At 39.0% G+C, this 18,923-nt stretch overlaps 1 protein-coding gene across 2 annotated transcripts in view; it reads left to right on the top strand.

Annotated features, from left to right (window-relative positions):
• sptb (spectrin, beta, erythrocytic) overlaps positions 1 to 18,923 on the top strand; it is a 69,531-nt gene that overhangs the window by 41,524 nt on the left and 9,084 nt on the right. The window contains exons 22-34 of one of the 2 annotated variants that reach the window (XM_086156630.1): positions 632 to 721; positions 1,811 to 2,101; positions 3,313 to 3,443; positions 3,654 to 3,858; positions 5,688 to 5,911; positions 6,240 to 6,390; positions 8,127 to 8,371; positions 10,951 to 11,089; positions 11,458 to 11,542; positions 13,836 to 14,032; positions 14,309 to 14,391; positions 16,470 to 16,533; positions 16,808 to 17,040. In XM_086156630.1, the coding sequence (XP_086012756.1) occupies positions 632 to 721; positions 1,811 to 2,101; positions 3,313 to 3,443; positions 3,654 to 3,858; positions 5,688 to 5,911; positions 6,240 to 6,390; positions 8,127 to 8,371; positions 10,951 to 11,089; positions 11,458 to 11,542; positions 13,836 to 14,032; positions 14,309 to 14,391; positions 16,470 to 16,533; positions 16,808 to 17,040 (2,138 nt within the window). The remainder of the gene's footprint in view (positions 1 to 631; positions 722 to 1,810; positions 2,102 to 3,312; positions 3,444 to 3,653; positions 3,859 to 5,687; positions 5,912 to 6,239; positions 6,391 to 8,126; positions 8,372 to 10,950; positions 11,090 to 11,457; positions 11,543 to 13,835; positions 14,033 to 14,308; positions 14,392 to 16,469; positions 16,534 to 16,807; positions 17,041 to 18,923) is intronic. The other variant, XM_086156641.1, reaches the window with a different exon arrangement.

Genomic DNA, 18,923 nt, shown 5'->3' with positions numbered 1-18,923 from the left:
CTGCTTAAAATAATCACCTAAGTCATTTTTTTACAAAAATGTTTTTTTTGCCTAAATAATCTCATGATGCTAACCACCCCTGGCAAAATTACTTACATCCTCAGTTAAAGAGATTGTGCCATTCTACCCCTTTAGTAGAAATTGCCTATGTCAAGAGTGTGTCAAATGGTTAGGTTTTTTTATGTTTCCTGAAAAATCTGAAAAAATGACTTAGGCGATTATTTTAAGAGGGTGATGATAATCAAACTATTAATACTGAATCTGTAACTACTGAGTGTTTTGGTTTTTTTTTTCAACCCGAAAGAAAGCTCGCTAATTCGTAAATTGAATTTTCAATTACAGTACACTCAATGCGCAAGATACACAAGTGCTTCTATGAAATTGACTCTCCAGGTGAATAAGGGGAAAAGCTTTAATCCCTTATTACTTTCGAAACCTAAATCCACATAAGTCGGATGGAGGAGACAGATTAAGGAAGGATTGTTATTGTACTAGACTTTTTATAAGGAGCAAACTTCAGTATTCTGTAGGTAGATCTATACTGCTCTTCCCTCAACCAGTGGGTCCTATTTTCTATTTTTCATAACCGGCTAATCACCCATTTCTGCATTTTTTTTTCTCCGCCCGTCAGCTGTGGATAGAGGAGCGGATGCCCCTGGCAATGTCGCAAGAGCACGGCCACAATCTTCAAACTGTGCAAATGCTTCGGAAGAAGAATCAGGTAATATTAAAAGAGTTGTTGAGTATGCGACCTGCAACCATCCCACTGGTGTGACGACCAGCTGTAATTCCGGGGATTTTGGGGAAACAACAAGCGACTGATGTGTTTGAGCTTGACGACCTATTTATTGTTTAGCACAACTTGACAATACTAAGGATACAGTTTGGTTTTGTCACAAAGCAGTGTAAGGAGAGTAAGAAATATCTATCTATCTATCTATCTATCTATCTATCTATCTATCTATCTATCTATCTATCTATCTATCTATCTATCTATCTATCTATCTATCTATCTATCTATCTATCTATCTATCTATCTATCTATCTATCTATCTATCCATCCATCCATCCATCTCTCTGTCTGCCCATCTATCTATCTATCTGTCTGTCTGTCTGTCCGTCCGTCCGTCCATCCGTCTATCTATCTATCTATCTATCTATCTATCTATCTATCTATCTATCTATCTATCTATCTATCTATCTATCTATCTATCTATCTATCTGTCTGCCCATCTATCTATCTATCTGTCTATCTATCTATCCATCTATCTATCTATCGATCTATCTATCTATCTATCTATCTATCTATCTATGTATCTATCTATCTATCTATCTATCTATCTATCTATCTATCTATCTATCTATCTATCTATCTATCTATCTATCTATCTATCTATCTATCTATCTGTCTGCCCATCTATCTATCTATCTGTCTATCTATCTATCCATCTATCTATCTATCTATCGATCTATCTATCTATCTATCTATCTATCTATCTATCTATCTATCTATCTATCTATCTATCTATCTATCTATCTATCTATCTATCTATCTATCTATCTATCTGGGTTTAGCAAAGCATTGTTTAAAAACTTAGCAGTATGGAGTTTGCTCAGCCATGAAGGTGAGAGCACAGATCTTTCTCTTCTTGACAGATGATTTGTTATACAGTGCTTGTGTTTTGGGGATGAATCATGTTCAGTGTAAGACTGTGGGAGAGTGAAGCCTGCAGGAAAACCTACTGTAGGTGTTGGAGAGACACGGCACTCGGCGCCGCCGCTCACATGCAGTCCCTCTTTGTCCACCAAGACGTTGCAGAGGGAGATCGAAGGCCACCAGCCTCGTATCGACGAAGTGCTGGAGCGAGGGCGGAGGATGGCGGCCGCCGCGGACGCGGAGGGCAGACCAGAAGCCCGGCAAATCACGGACCAGTCGAAGGACCTGGAGGAGGCTTGGGCGCGGCTGCAAGAGGAGATGGCCAAACGCTGGGAGAGGCTGAGCGGCTCTTATTTGGCTCAGCAGTACCGCAACGATGCGGAAGAGGCCGAGGCCTGGATCGGGGAGCAGGAGCTTTATATGATCGCTGATGAGAAAGCGAAGGTGATAATCCAAGGAACGCGGTTAGATACACGCAAATATGAGCGCAGCCATAGAAACTCCTCCCCGTTTCTATGCGGAAATTAAAACGTTTGCATTTTCATCATCCCGCAGGATCAGAGAAGCATTTCTGATTCTGAAGTAAATAAACAACTAAAGCATTTTAATTCACTTCTTCAATACATCGCTCAAACATCTCAGTCCCGAAAATTATCCATCAAGATTTGTCTCATTGTAAAAACACTTAATCATATAATTGCATACATTATTACCAGCGCCAAGTTTCTTGTAATTCAGATTTTAAAAAAAAATATATTTTTAAATATTGTATCGTTGACCATTTTTTATGTTTTCATTTAATTTAAAAATTATAAATTAAGATTTGTCTCACTGTAAAAACATTTTATCGTATAATTGCGTACATTATTACCATCGCCAAGTTTCTTGTAATTGAGGTTTAAAAAAAAAAGTTTTAGATATTGTATCGTCGACCATTTTTTATGTTTTCATTTAATTTTTAAAATTATCAATTAAGATTTGTCTCACTGTAAAAACATTTTATCATATAATTGCATACATCATTACCATCGCCAAGTTTCTTGTAATTCAGATTTTTAAAAAAATATTTTTAAATATTGTATCGTTGACCATTTTTTATGTTTTCATTTCATTTCTAAAATTATCAATTAAGATTTTTCTCACTGTAAAAACATTTAATCATATAATTGCGCACATTATTACCATCGCCAAGTTTCTTGTAATTCAGATTTATATATATATATATATATATATATATATATATAGTTTCGTTGACCATTTTTTATGTTTTCATTGAATTTTTGTTTTTAATTTTTTTTTAATTTAATTTTTATATTATTTGCTTCTCTTTCACAAATGAAATAGATTGATTCTGACACTTGTATAATTTAAAACAGGAAGTAATGTTTGTAAGGACATGAAAAAAAATATTTTAAAATCTTGTCATTTTGAAATTTGCCTGGATCTTTATAGCTGGATAATCCAGAAAGCAGGATCATTAAATAGCACGAATGCCCGTAAACCACATCTTATTGTTGAAGTATTAATTTAAATAATAAATGAGATATTGGGCATTAATCATTATTTATTATTATTATTATTTAATCTTTTTTTTTCTTATTTGACCAAACTTTTCCTGAATCGCTTCTCTTTCCCCTCATCTTCCACATCTTCAGGACGAACAAAGCGCCCTCATCAATCTGAAGCGTCACATGATCCTCAAGCAGGCGGTGGACGATTACGCCGACTCCATCCAGAAACTGTCCGACCGTGCTCAGAAGATGTTTGCCGAGGACCACCCTAATGGGTCTGCGCTCCGATAATCTCATGTTTACACTGAAAAAATTACATCCGCACTCCTTGCTAGGAGGCTAATTCACTCATGTTGCCCCCTGTGTATTTTGGATTAGGGTGACAAGAACACACATATAGACCGTGCTCTTTGTCGTATCCTAATCGCACACTTCATCTAGAACAAACTTAAAGCCAATCTCTTTGCATTTTCCTCATTTTGCAGGGAGGACATCATCAGGCAGCAGGGCCAGGTGGAGAGGCAGTACGCTGGGCTGAGGGAGCTGGCAGAAGACCGCAGGAAGAAGCTGGATCACACCTACCAACACTTCCTACTCAGCCGGGAGGTGGAGGATCTCGAGCAGTGGATCTCCGAGAGAGACGTCGTGGCTTCTTCTCAGGAGATGGGCCAGGAATTAGACCACGTCACGGTAATTCTGATTTTTTTTTTTTTTTTAAGTCAGCATGAGCTCACAGACCAGGTTTGTTACCCTCAAAACAGTGAGTCAAAATGTTAATCAGATGGGGACTGGGAAAATTTTTGAAGTCGCTCTCTTTTGATTTCATGGTGTATGAACATTGGGAAAAGATGAAAAGAAAATCCATGGATGGAAAAAACAAAACAAAACTGCAAAGGGCCTCTTGTATACATACACGGCTTAAAAAAAAAAAAAAAATCAAATCATAAACAAAGACCGACGGGAGAGAGGAATAAACGCCTCACTCATCAGGCGAGGTTTTATTTTAGCCTCCGAATCTTCGTTTTAAACATCACGAGCAACCGCGGCAACTATAAATCTATAAATAAGTTCATTTGAACTTTGAGAATATCAACGACCTTTCCCATAAAACGCAGTTCACTCAATATAATTTTATGTCCGGAGGTTGGAGCTACAACCTTAGAATCTTAGAAATACTTCACTTTTACTCCCAACATAAATGTTAACCGGCGCTTTAAATATGTTTAAGATTGAAACATCCGATTTCAGCTTCAAAGTATTCGGCCTGTCAAAAACCAGACCGTTTTGGTCCAAAGTCCCGCGAACGACGCATCGATCACAAACACGGCGGACGACTTTGCGGCGTGTTTGTTTTCAGCGTTCTACTGCTCTCCACTAATCAAGGCGAGCGGGTCAGAACAACTCCCCTGGACGTTCGCGCTTGAAATAAAGATCAGCCTGTTCCAGGGGGAAATGTTGAGAAACAAATTACTTATAGACCTGTATAGAAAATGAAAGTTATTTTAACCTTCAGTCCAACACCCAAGGGCTGCCTCACCTTTGCAAGATGAATTGCCAGTAAGTGGGTAATTGGTTAACTCTCTCTCTTCCTCGCTCTCTCTCTCTCTCTCTCTCTCTCTCTCACACACACACACACACACACACATATTGTGATCCCATAAGTTATTTGAGCAGCCACTGTAACCAGGACAATGATATGAATTGATCGGTTACCTGTCATTTGGTTTGAATAATTCCCCAACAACCGCAAAACAGTTTGGTGAGTCCAAAAACACGAGACCTGCTGCTCCGTAAACTGATTCAGCCAAGAATGGCGCATTTTTTCTAATGAGCAGTAGTGGATGCTTGAGATGGGGATTTATACCAAAGAAAAATTTTATTATTTTTATTTTTTGGAAAATGGGTAGGAGGTTTGAGACTATTTTCCTGCAAAATGAAACTTTCTCAGTTCTTTTTTTTTTTATTTTTTATTGAAAGGGCTGTCATATCATATCATGCAGCAAGAATTCTGGATATTTTTTCACCCAAAACTTTGAACCAAAATTTTTTATCCTATAAAATTAGTCTTTTGGTAGTGCATGTAGATTAGACTCTACCTTTTTTCTGTTTTTTTTTTTTTTTTAATGCACTACACAACTGTTTGCACTTTCTAAATACGACCAATAAATCATCTTATTTTGCACTAAGGGAGCTTTATACTTTTATACTGTGCTTATTTTTTCAAGATATGAAAAAAGAAATGAAAAATGAAAGTGGTACAATGGGGAAAAAAAAAACATCAAAAACTAAATAAAAACAAAGGAGCAAAGTGCAAATGATATATTGTGTTATAAACAATAGCGAGCGGTTTCACGGAAGCCACCGGCGCTCTTTATAGTTTAAAAGGATCACAGCTTGATAAACATCTGATGTTCGGATCACTTTGCAAGATTTTGACGGAATCAAAATGCAAATGACAAATACAGAGGCTGTTCACGATGCATTTTTTTTTTTCGTCATACTCTCTTATTTTCACGCAGCTTCTGAGGGATAAGTTCAGAGAGTTTGCACGGGAGACGGGAATGGTGGGTCAGGAGCGAGTGGACAATGCCAACCGGACGATAGACGAGCTGATCGAAGGCGGTCACAGCGAGGCCGCCGCCATGGCGGAGTGGAAGGACGGCATCAATGAGAGCTGGGCTGATCTCCTCGAGCTGATCGACACTCGGGCTCAGCTCCTCACGGCATCATATGAACTACTTAAGTAAGGCCAAGTGTGTCGACCCGGCACAAATTTAGCAATAAAAAGACACTCTTGACCGATATCAGCAAGATTTTCAAAACAGACAAATGAGAACAATGTTGATGATTGATATTAACAACAAACGAATGTCCGATCCGTTGCAAAGGCTAAGGCTTATATCATCTTCAATATTGTCTATTTTATTGTAATAATCATTATTTTATCCCTTCCAATTTGCGTCGTTCTCATACCTCGACATATTTTCTGATATATCGATTTAAAAAAAAGTTACCTCGTAAAACCGCGATTCTCCATTTTGCCCAAACATCTATGCGTCTTTTCTCCGAAGGTACTTCGATGACGGTAAAGAACTGGTGGTTCAGATCCACGAGAAGCAGAAAGAACTGCCTGACGACGTGGGAGAGGACTTCAGCAAAGCGGAGTCCTTCCACAGAATGCATGCTGCCTTTGAAAGAGACATCACCGCTTTAGGCAAACAGGTACAACACAGCTTTACTGCCTCTTTATTCTGCAGGAACACAGGAGGTAGTGGCCAAAAGGCACACTTTGATGATTCGTCGAGACGCGGGGGAAATATGTAGCCGAGATGGTTACATTTGTACCGGTTTGGGCTCCGGTGTGCTTTTCCTGGGTGGACAAAAGTAAAAGTTCAGGGGTTTAACGCTTAAGTTATTCATGCTTTGGATTAATGGGTCTGAAAGTATGTTTTGAGTGAGGTCATTCTGCTAATAGCACCTAGACTTTTGGTGCACGCTTGCAATTAGGCGAATCGTTCAACCTCCTACTCTTTCCTGTGGGCTTTGGTTTTCAAAGTCACCCTCTGTATGTGAAACAACACCACAAATGAGCGTCTACAACATTGGTATAATAACAGTCTGCAGTCGCTGCATGGAACTAATTAGTTGTCTGTAGTTTTTAATGAGTCCAGAGCTGGTGCAGAATAGGAGTGTAGGCAGGCTTCAACCCTGAGGTGCAGGAGATCAAGTCATGTTTTTGTCTTAGTTGCAGGTGAATTACCATCAGACTGTTTCACGTACATTGTCTACTGTTTTGTTCGGAGATTCCTTTTCTGCAGGGATTTAGCCAATTAGTCAAAGTCAGGTGCCTCTTCTTTTTCTAACATGACTTTCACCACCACAGTAGAAAATGACCCAACGTCAATTGTTTTTTTTTTTTTTCAGCAGACTTCGTGTTCGAATCTAGGTTTTTACATTTCTGAAACACCACGAGAGGGTTCTTGAGGGTTCTCGCGCTCAACGACAAAGAGCGATAAAGATAGCTAGCAGGGTATTAAGCAGGCAACGACCCGGGTATTTCCATCAGCTGTCGTCGAAGACGCAAACATAAAAACACATTCATCATATCGACGTTATACTGCGATGATTCCTAATGCCTTGTATGCTGCCCTCGGGTGGCCCCCGAAAAATCAGTCAACTCGAAGCGAAGCAACACTATTTTTCCCCTTCCCTGTAGTGATTTTTAGCACCCCCCCCCCCCCCCTTATTTTTTATGTTGCTGAAAATTTGTAGATGTCAGTCAGTGAGATGTTTGCCCTCTAGCATTTCTTCCATGGTGCTTAATGTGCAAATATAAATAAGTAAATATGAAAAACTCGGTAGCGATATTTAATTTAGATTCCTTGGAGTGCAACTTGGTTAAAAAAGAAATTCTCATACATCCAGGAATCATTTGTGAACAAATGTGCTGCAAATAAAATGAAAAAAAAACTAAATATGAAAATATGAAAAAGGTTGTCACCCAATTAACAACCTTCAAAATAAACACAAAAAGATACCGGCATCATTTTAACGCAGACAGCAAACACTTATAAAATTGCGCCCGACATTACTTTTACAGAAACATATAATGATCACATTCTCTCTCGCAGGCCATTTCAAAATGTATGAATATTTTGATATTTTCAGGGTTTTGTTTTTTCGCTGCCGGAGACGAGATGTCTCTCTTTTCACCATGTAGTCCAGCGCCAGCGGTTAAAGTGCTGTATGCCTTGTTGATCTCACAAATTATATTTGTGTCCTGCATCTAAAAATCAACGAAAATCATAAAAATGGCACAAATATTCTCTCCATGTCGGACTCTGCAAATCCATTCCCGCAACTGGTGAAACACAAACAATCACCTGCAGGGACAAGAAGAAAAACACATTTTCTTTTTATGAAATTGATGATTTAGCATCGGCGTCTTCTCCCTCCAGGTTCAACAATACCAGGAAACAGCTTCGAGGCTCCACGCGCAGTATGCCGGAGACAAAGCGGAAGCCATCCAGGCCACAGAGAGGGAGGTTCTGGAGGCCTGGAAGGGTCTGCTGGATGCCTGCGAAGGCCGTAGGGCTCGACTGGTGGACACGGCCGAGAAGTTCCGCTTCTTCACCATGGTCCGTGACTTAATGGCCTGGATGGAGAGCATCATTCAGCAGATAGAGACTCAGGAGAAGCCGAGGTAAGAAAAGATGTTTACGATTTAATGCCAGTAATCTATTCAAGTTCCAATATCGCGACTGTCTGTGTTCCACCTCCTAAAGCAGGGGTGGGCAAACTACGGCCCGCGGGCCACATCCGGCCCGTTGGTCTTTTTAATCCGGCCCGCCAAAGATCGGTACAGAGTTTATACTTGTGAATGATTGAATGATTGGATCAATGAATGTGGGAGCTCAAACTGGAGATTATTGCATTTTTGGAGCTACTTGAGAATTTTCCTGAGCGAAATGACACAGATTTGCTGCTTTTTGATTTAGTCTTTACTCTTGACATACTGACACACATGAATGAGCTGGACGTGAAGCTTCAAGGGAAAAACCGGTTTGTGCATGAAATACAAGCAAACGTCAGAGTCTTCAAAATCAAGCCGGTTTTATTTTCAAAGCAAATTTCAGATAGTGTTCGGAAAAATGTCAGACGAGTCTGATATGTACTGTTAATAAATGTGTTTTTTAAAATTTTTTTTTTTATATATGTATCGTATCTTGTGCTGACCCGGACCATCTGTCAAATTTTAAAAGTAAGCCAAAAAGTTTGTACACCCGTGTCCTAAAGGAACATCTGATTGCACCAGGTGAAAAAAAAAAAATGCAGTTAGTAGAGTGTTCCCAATTTTTTCATCTGTTCGGTAACCATGGCAATCAGTGTTGGGTTTTAGATGAAAACTGGTTTTAGCGGTATGTGCGCTATTAAAACTTTGGTAAATTGATATTTCTTTCATTGTTTTTCACCTCGCTTTCCTTGGGTCAACAAAAAGAAAGCTTATTGACTTCATTAACTGTGTTACATTTAAACTTTATGTGTTGCTGTTCTTTTTCCAATGTCTTTTTTTAAGAGACAATAAAATAGCTTGATGAAATTACAAACCCAGGATCCAAAGGAACACACAGAAAAACAGAAAAATGAGTTGCTGGTTTTCACGTCTTCCTAAGACCGAACGCAGTACGAAAATATTTTTATCCTAAAATCAGTGGGGATTTTTTCCTGTGATACCGAACCATGGTACTGTAGACCGAAGTTAAGAACTTTCTATATTATAGCTCGGTATCCTCCACTTAATTTCATCACATTCAACAATCAAACCTTGACTTTTCATTCCTCCTTTGGTGAATCAAAGTGGGGAAAAAAGAAAGATATATTTTCTATCTTTTATAGTATATTGATAAAAAAAATCTTTAAGCCATTTTATAATTCATTTGCAACTTAGCTATGAATGATAATCATGTGGTAAATCTGAGATATTAAAGATACATTTGTATCAATTAAAACTGATATTCCCTACATCAAGTTGTGTTTATTCTGCTTATATTTTACCTTGACGACCACTTTGAGTGAAATTTTGATTTTATAAAGATGATGAGGAATATTATGATATGAAAGTACTTGAAGAAGGTCTTAAAATGGACATATAATGACAACACAAATAAAAATATCATTACAAGACGACATCTTTTAAAAGATAATGCCGCCATCTATTTATTACTGGAGTTTTTTTTTTTTTGTCTTGCTATCATTTTCATCGCTATTTATATTCATATTTATTTCCTCTTTTTCTCTTGCTATCTTCTGTCTTCTGCCTTCCTATTTATATTCATATTTATAATCATATTTAATTTCCTCTTTTTTTTGGACTATAACTTACGCTGCTGTGACAAAGGAATTTCCCCTATGGGGATCAATGCAGTTTATCGTATCGTATCGTATCTTATCTTATCTTACCTTACCTTACCTTACCTTACCTTACCTTACCATACCTTACCTTACCTTATCTTATCTTATCATATCATATCATATCTTATCCTATATTATCTTATCTTATCTTACCTTACCGTACCATACCGTACCTTACCTTACCTTACCTTACCTTACCTTACCTTACCTTACCTTACCTTACCTTACCTTACCTTATCTTATCTTATCTTATCATATCATATCTTATCCTATATTATCTTATCTTATCTTACCGTACCGTACCTTATCTTACCTTACCGTACCGTACCGTACCGTACCGTACCGTATCTTATCTTATCTTATCTTATCTTATCTTATCTTATCTTATCTTATCTTATCTTATCTTATCTTATCTTATCTCACCTTACCTGACCTGACCTGACCTGACCGTACCGTACCGTACCGTACCGTACCGTACCTTACCTTACCTTACCTTACCTCACCTTACCTTATCTTATCTTATCTTATCTTATCTTATCATATCATATCATATCATATCATATCATATCTTATCCCATCTTATCTTATCTTACCGTACCGTACCTTATCTTACCTTACCGTACCGTACCGTACCTTATCTTATCTTATCTTATCTTATCTTATCTTATCTTATCTTACCTTACCTTACCTTACCTTACCTTACCTTACCTTACCTTACCTTACCTTATCTTTTTTACCTTACCTTATCTTTTTTACCTTACCTTATCTTTAACTAGCATTAATATCGTGGTTCCTGACCTCGCCAGTAGAGGAAGATGAACTCCACGTGTTCCATACGGTTACTTTACCTCCTCTCTGCCTGTGCATCAGGGACGTCTCCTCCGTGGAGCTCCTGCAGAAGTACCACCAGGGGATCCGCTCCGAGATCGAGGCGAGGGAAGCCAAATTCACCGACTGCGTCGACCTCGGCAACGCCCTGCTGACACGCAAGCACAGAGATTCCGCTGAGGTGAGTCCTCAGCTGCAAAGACAGCTTCTTTTCATTCTCAGCTGGCCCTCGAATTGCCGCTTTCATTACATTTAATTACTTTTCTGGGAGTGATTGTTCTTGTCTGGTATAATGGAACCAATTGGATTGCCAGGAAGGGGGAAAAAAAAAGATCCCGCTCATCACACACTCATCTGGGAGACTATGAAGCAAACACTAATTAGAAATGGAAAAGTCAAAAGAATTTAAATGAGCAATTGACCCCACACTGAATTTAATATGCGGTTAATTACCTCACAATATTAATTCTTGGAGGATAATAGCCAGTCTTGGGGCTGATATATAATAATGCTGATATGTAATTGCAATGATATGACTGCTTGTGTCAGATCAAAGAGAAGCTGGTGCAGCTGATGGAGCAGAGGAACACGATGATGCTCAAGTGGGACGACAGATGGGACTGGCTCCGACTCCGTGAGTAGAGCGACGCCGGCCTCTTGGTTTCATTCTTGTAATATGCATTATTCATGCCGCATTCACGTCTTCAGAAAAAGGCCACAAGACTAAAGGTGAAAGCTGGAAGTTTATGCCAAACCCACCTTACGGTTTGATTATTGTTGTTTCCGAGTGTTATGGTGTCGCTTAAACTGCGAACTTGATGGTTCTGTAAATGCTTTTCTCTCTTTATAGAGTTACGTAGTTATTGAAAATAGACGATAAAGAGCGTCAATCGCTCAACGTCGATGAAATGACGACGGTGTTAGTTTTGGCAGCTGTTTTGGTTTTCGTCTTTGTATTTTGATAAAAATTATCAATGGTCGTATTTCAGACGTTGTCGTTAATAAAACGCGGTTTAATAAAACTCAGAGTTTCTCAGTTGACGTTCAAAGGCTCAGCGCCACATAAACATTGTGTCTCAGCCAGAAACCCTGCTGTTTCCACACAACCGTTTTTGTCAAATCTTTAAATAGACTTTAGTTGCTTCTGCATATATTGCATAACGCGTTTGTCATCCTCGTCATTGAAAAAATACTAGCTGATGATTTCATTTCATCATTATTTTCCTCTGGGAGTTTGTTTACGAGCCAATTTCCCCTTGCTTACGCTCTGGGATGGTATTTTCTCTTAGATTTCTTCGCTTTCCAGTTTTCTGATTGTCTATTTTAAATTATCGTGTTTAAGTGGGCGATATGATGGTGCGGTGGCGAGCTCTTCTGCCTCACCGGTCCCTGGTTTGATTCTGACCAGGGGCCTCTATCTGTGGAGTTTACTCTTGCAAAATGTATAGAATAAAAGCATAGGTTTAGAACAACGGTTGTATTATTTAATTTAAAAGAGCCGTGATTTTCTTGCACTAGATAACGTCTCAACCGTACTGTAATTTCTGGACTATTAAGCGCACCTGAATATAAGCCGCACCGGCTTAACATTAATAAATGAATACATGTGTACATAAAAAGGCCGTACTTGTCTACAAGCCGCAGGTGTCCACATTGTAACATGAGATATTTACACAGAAACCCTTTTTTTAACTTTTAATTAAATAGATGTCTGTAACATCCACAAATACGTACAGAAAATGCTTTTTTCTTGTAACATGGCTGTTGAAAAAGATAAATAATGATGTGACGAGGGTAAATTTTTGAGCGGCGTGAAGCTCATTATCCCCCAAAGAATGCACAAATTAGCTGCGTAATTTATTTTAGCCACAGTTTTCAAAGTGTGTGAAAAAAGTTGCGGCTTATAGTCCGGAAATTATGGTTGTTGTTTTATCTTTTTTCTTTCATTTATTTCACGCCTAATTTTGAAAGGATATTTGAGAATTCAATTGACTGATTGATGAATAATTTCGCTTCTCTAAATCAGGGGTGTCAAACTCATTTTGGTCTGGGGGCGCAATTTCCATTTATTATTTTATTTTTTAATATTCATTTTTATATTAGTTATCATTACGATAAAAATCCTTATATGTGATCAACTGTCCCTCTAAAAAAATACATGACAAATAAATATTAAAAATTGAAATTAAAATATAATTGATGAAATTACACCCTAAAAATATTTTTGAATTTTTTGGGAAAATCTTGCCTCTAGAATTTATTAGAAAATGGATTGGTAGTATGTATAATAGGGGTTATAATGTTTACAAGGCTAATGGTTGCTATTCTGGTAATTAAGTCAGTCTTTTTTTGGTGTTCTCTTTGTTTTTTTTGTGTTTTTTGTGTTTTTTTTTTTTTATAGAAATAAGAAAGGATAATTTTAACAATGTCATTAGACATTTTTTCAGCAAAAAATTATTTGTTTTCAAATTTTGACGCGAAAAATGCATAGCAAAGTTACTTTTTCATTTTTTTTCTTGCCCGCTTTTTTTTAAAACCCATTGCATGAAACCCCCAGATGCATGTGAGAAAAAACACGAAAGAAAGAGAGAAAAAAAATCCCAAAGATTTGATTTCAGGCCGGGGGCCACAAAATATTGCTCGGGGGGCCTTGAGTTTGATACCCCTGCTCTAAATTCTCTTCTAAAATGCCTCAAATTTACAATAACTGTAACACGATGCCCCCATTCTGGGAACCTTGACCTGAAATCTGATTCCAAGATCCTAAAGTTTAACCTTGTTTAAACTTTGACTGACTTTGTTCCTTGTCAGAATCTTTCCCCCTAATGAGACTGTAAAAATGCCAAAAGCAAATGAAACCCGGCATCGTGCTGTTTCTAAGAAACGAATAAAGCGAAAATGACTCCCGATTCTTGCTTTGCTCGCAGTGCTGGAAGTGTGTCAGTTTGCGCGGGACGCCTCGGTGGCGGAGGCCTGGCTGATCGCCCAGGAGCCGTACGTGACCAGCAGAGACCTGGGTCACTCTGTGGACGACGTGGAGAAACTACTGAAGAGACACGAGGCCTTTGAAAAGTCCACCGCCACTTGGGAAGAGCGCTTCTCCGCGCTCGAGCGCCTCACGACGGTACGGGAATATTGATGGTTCGGAGATGGTTTAGGGTAATTCAATTATATACAAACATGAAGATGTGAGGGGATCGATAAAGTCTCGTCAGGGAGAATCAACAGCTTGAAACTACTTTCAGCCGCAGTGTCCTATATTTAATCCCACTTCAGTCTATTTGTGTGTCCCCCGTTTATGTTCCTCTCCGGTCAGCCATTCGATCTACTCATAAGTGACTCGTGTCAGATTATTTCGCTAAACTGGAGCAAATGATAGATTCCTGTCCTGCTTTTGTAGCTGGAGTTGTTGGAGCTGAGGAAGCTTCAGCAGGAAATGGAGCAGTCAGTTAAAGAGCAGCAGCGCTCTGAAAAAGACAGCAGGTACAAGCACGTGAACACACACACACACACACACACACACATGCATCCACATTCATCTTTTGAATGATCAAATAAAACTGAGAAAGTTAAAAATCTTGCACTGTACAAAGGTAGGGTAATCATGCCAGGAATAAGGAAAACAACTTCTTTTGCCAATAATGTGTGTAAAAAAAAAAAAGAGAATCTAACGGGTTAAATAGCTTCTACCAATCCTGCGGCAATCGAAGCAAATTAAATCTTGAATGCTAATGCTAATTTTTCCCGATGCTCTGCTAGGTTTAGCTGAGGCCTCACAAGCCGTCTCTATAAAATCAGCGGCGGAACACACTGGCACTAAACCTTTTTATTATTCCATGACCAGAGGCCGCGTGGTGGTTCAAAATGGCTCGAAAACAGCCCGAAGCCACGTCACAATCACTGTGCTCAGTATGTCGCAGCTGCACAGCGTCGTGGACAAGAGTCACTTTCAGCTCCGAAGACCGGCGACTGCATATTTGAAAGATTGAGCCAGAAAAATGGCTTATTTTGACAAGATAAATACAAACATGATCGTGAAAAATACAAGAGCTGACCAGTGAATGATGAAAATCACCTGACTAATCCAGCATGCAATCCTACCAATCAAATGAATGCAACAAAAATAAAAAGGAATATAAATAAAATATGAGGTTTGTCGGTCTGAGAGAGGATGATACAGGGAATAGGGTTAGATCGGACCTGAGCATTTTATGGCCACAAGCAGGCCACATCCGGCCTGCTCAAGCATTTTCTTTAAATATTTTTTACATATATTTTCAATCAATATTGAATTTAGAAACTCCTTATTTTTTCCTTTTGTTTAATTTTGTACAGATGATTACATACGAAATTATGTCGGCACATTTATATAGTCATGAATGATTTTAAAGTTGAAATAAAATGCCAAAAATATTGATATATATAAATTGCAATTTTCATTTGGTTCAATTTACTTGATACTTAGTTGGTCCGCGCACAAAAAATGTAATAAGAAATGTGGCCCGCCAGCCAAAATAATGGGTGCGATGGAAGAGCTTGATTCACTGTGGCGACCCCTGAAGGGAAAAGAATCAATCATATAAGAAATAGAATATAATTGTAATTTTTGTTTCATTGCATCGCATCGCTGCCTTCAGAAATGTTCAAATTGTCACACATATTGCTCAGGGAAAGCTTGTGACATTTAAGATAGAGATCAACTTCCACCCCGACCTGTTCTATTAACACAGTGCCTGTTGTTGACATCATTATTTGGTGTGTACGGTAATTTGATTGTTTGGATTAACGGCGTTTAAGTGTCAGGGGTACGATTAGATAGAGGAATATCATTCAGAATGAAAGGAAAGGTGTACAAGACAGTGGTGAGACCAGCGATGCTGTATGGACTAGAAACTGTTACAATGACCAAAAGACAGGAGGCAGAGCTGGAGGTTGCAGAGATGAAGATGTTGAGGTTCTCTTTGGGAGTAACAAGGATGGATAGGATCAGGAATGAGTCTATCTGAAGAACAGCACATGTTCCATGTTTTGGAGAGAAGGTCAGAGAAGCCAGACTGAGATGGTTGGGTCATGTACAGAGGAGGGATAGAGAATATATTGGTAGACGGATGCTGGAATCGGAGCTGCCGGGCAAAGAGAAGATCGATGGACGAAGTGAGAGAAGATATGAAGGTAGTTGGTGTGAGAGAGGAGGATCCAGAGAACAGGGTTAGATGGAGAAACTTGCTGTGGAGACCCCTGAAGGGAAAACCTAAAGGGAAAGTAGAAGAAGAAATTTATATTAACAGCGTTTATTACTATTTTATTATTTTATTTTACCATTATGGTTCGATTCCCGACTCCTCCTAGTGTGTCCAAGTGTTGTTGAGCAAGACGCCGAACCCCTAACTGCTCCCCTCACAAATTTTACCTACGAGGGAAAAATAAAATATAAATTATTATTATTTCTATCATACACTGGCAACCATCTACACACTTATACTGCACTCAGACACACACAGGCTTTTTAATAACTTCCCCTCAGGCTCTCTTACAAGGACCTCATGTTGTCTTTGTTCCAGCAGGAAAGAAGACACTGGTTTTGAAGATGAATCCTCTAAGCCCACTGCCGAAGACCACACTCTGGTTAGTGACCGCTCTCACTCAGCTCTGTTTCCTCCATACTTAATCACCGGTTACCTCTCACCGCCCCAACCCCCCCCCCCAAAAAAAGAAAATTCTTCGCTCAAAACAATCCTCGTCGTTCTCACTTTAAGATGCTTTTCTTTGTCTTTTTGAGTACAAGTAATCACAAGAGCGTGAATCCAGTTAGCATGCTGCTGCTCTTATCCACTTTATTAAAATACAGAATGATTTGTAAATGAATCACTGTTTTTTTTTTTTTGTTTTTTTTTTTCAGTCGGATTCTGGTGTTGCCGCTCACAGTTTAGGCTTGCTAGGGGCGTCGGCGGGTGACGCGGCGGCAGAGTGGAGCGAGAGCGGTTCTCTTAAGAACTTGCAGGAAACCCTGAAGGAACCGGGACAAGCCGCCACCTTGCCGGCTGAACCCCTCAACGTCCAGACGGTGCTGCTGGAGGGCGTGCTGGGCCGGAAGCACGATGTGGACGGATCAGGAAAGAAGGTTTTAAATAGGTAAGTGAAGAAAAAAAAAGGAAGAGAAACTAATTTGTGGATTTGTAGGCGGCCGTTTTCATTTCTAGTCCAGGAGTCTCAGACTCGCGGCCTTCGGGACAATTTTTTGTGCCCCCCCCCCGCCTGCCTGAAATAAATTCTTTGTGTCAGTGTTAGTGGGTTTCAAACAAAACCAGGCAAGAAAATGAAAAAGTAACTTTACGATGTATTTTTTGCTTTAAAATTTGAAAACAAAATGGTTTTTTGATGAAAAAATGATGTCAATACGATCTTTTCTTTGGTTATTTCTATAAAAAAACGCAAAAACAAAAGCAAAAAAAAAAAGGCAAAATTAAAAAGATTGACTTGATAACCAGAATAGCCACCATTAGCCTTGTAAACATTACATTTCCTCTTAAACATGCCACCAATTCCATTTTCTTATAAAATGTAGTGGCAAATTTTCCCACAGTGACAAGATTTTCTCTTTTAAATCAACAATATTTCTAGGATGTAATTTCATCAATTCCTTTTAAATATTCATTTGTAATATTAATTCGTCATGCATTTTTTTAGATAGATTTTTTTAGACATTTTTTTTTGAAAATAGGTCATTACATATAAAGATTATTATCATTACAAATAAAATTACAAATAAAAAATTTAAAATAAAACATTATTATGATTATTATATTATTATTCTAATTAAATTATCATAAATGTCATGATAAATAAGACATGCAACAATACAGCCCTTTCACAGATAGATCATAATATTTGTCATAGGTGGGAAGTGAAAGTCGGTGGCTCAATGAATAACCTTTCAAATGTAAATTTTTAAACCACTCACATGCTCCAAAAAAAAATCAACAAAAATAAACTCTGAGCTGCAAGTATGTCATTTTAATAATTAGCGCTTGGAAGTTTCAAACTGCACAAGAAGTCCGAGAGCTGCGTCCGTGCGAACGGGAAGAACTCCGGCCGATTCGCCATCAACAGCGGGGTCGGACAGGGCCGACCCGCTCATCCTCTGATCCGGGTCAGCAGGTTCCAGGGGCGTTGACGGGGGAAATACCATCTCACAGACCTTGAGTATGCAGATGATACAACCCTTTTAAGCTCATCCTTCCAACGCCTCAGCAGCGGCGCCGGCCCTCCAGGCGAGCTGGCTGGAGACCAAGCTTTATGCAGGTCTTCGATGGACCGGACCCTTTCCTCAGGCAATGTTGGCTCCGATGTCGTTGAATCCGTTAAATGCGTTAAATCCTTCCGCTTCCACCGTCATCAACGATGGCAACCTCAAGCCAGAGATTGACCGTAAACCTGACCCTTTTGGAACTGGGTCAGGGTCCGAGAACCGCCCCTTAACAGGATCCCGGCCTAGAGAATGTGATATTTCGACTCTCGTGACCGTGGAAAACACCAGTCCGATGTCGATTTACAGTACGATTTTGCCGCCCAGCATCGCATCTCATGTCCTCATGCTCAAATCTGAAAAACCCCGCACGATCGCACCGCCATCCTCTCACTCGACTCGAGGGCAGGTCAGGAAAAGATCACATCGCAGGCATTATTGAGGAGCACCAAGCACATCTGGGGATCAACTTGGAGCAGATAGAGAACCGGTAAAATGAGAGAATACAGAAAAGCTGGTTGTCTCTGCGCAAAGAGACGACAATCTTGAGAGCCATGTAAGAGCTGCAGTAGTTTTAGCAAAATTGGATTAAAAAAAAAAAAACATCCTTCTGATGTATAACTTCTAAAATGACCACCCAAAACCCAGTTTGGTATTTTTTGTTAAAATAGAAAAACAATAAATCTAGGTAATATTCAATTTTTCCCTGCTTTCATAGCTATTTTATCCATTTTTTTGTGTAATTTTATTACATTGTTTCATAAATAGT

This window comes from Fistularia commersonii, chromosome 1 (genome assembly GCF_037954325.1).
Source record: "Fistularia commersonii isolate RoL2024-O1a breed Wild chromosome 1, RoL_Fcom_v1.0, whole genome shotgun sequence".
Taxonomy (NCBI): Eukaryota; Metazoa; Chordata; class Actinopteri; order Syngnathiformes; family Fistulariidae; genus Fistularia; species Fistularia commersonii.
This window is presented reverse-complemented; position numbering and strand designations above follow the sequence as displayed.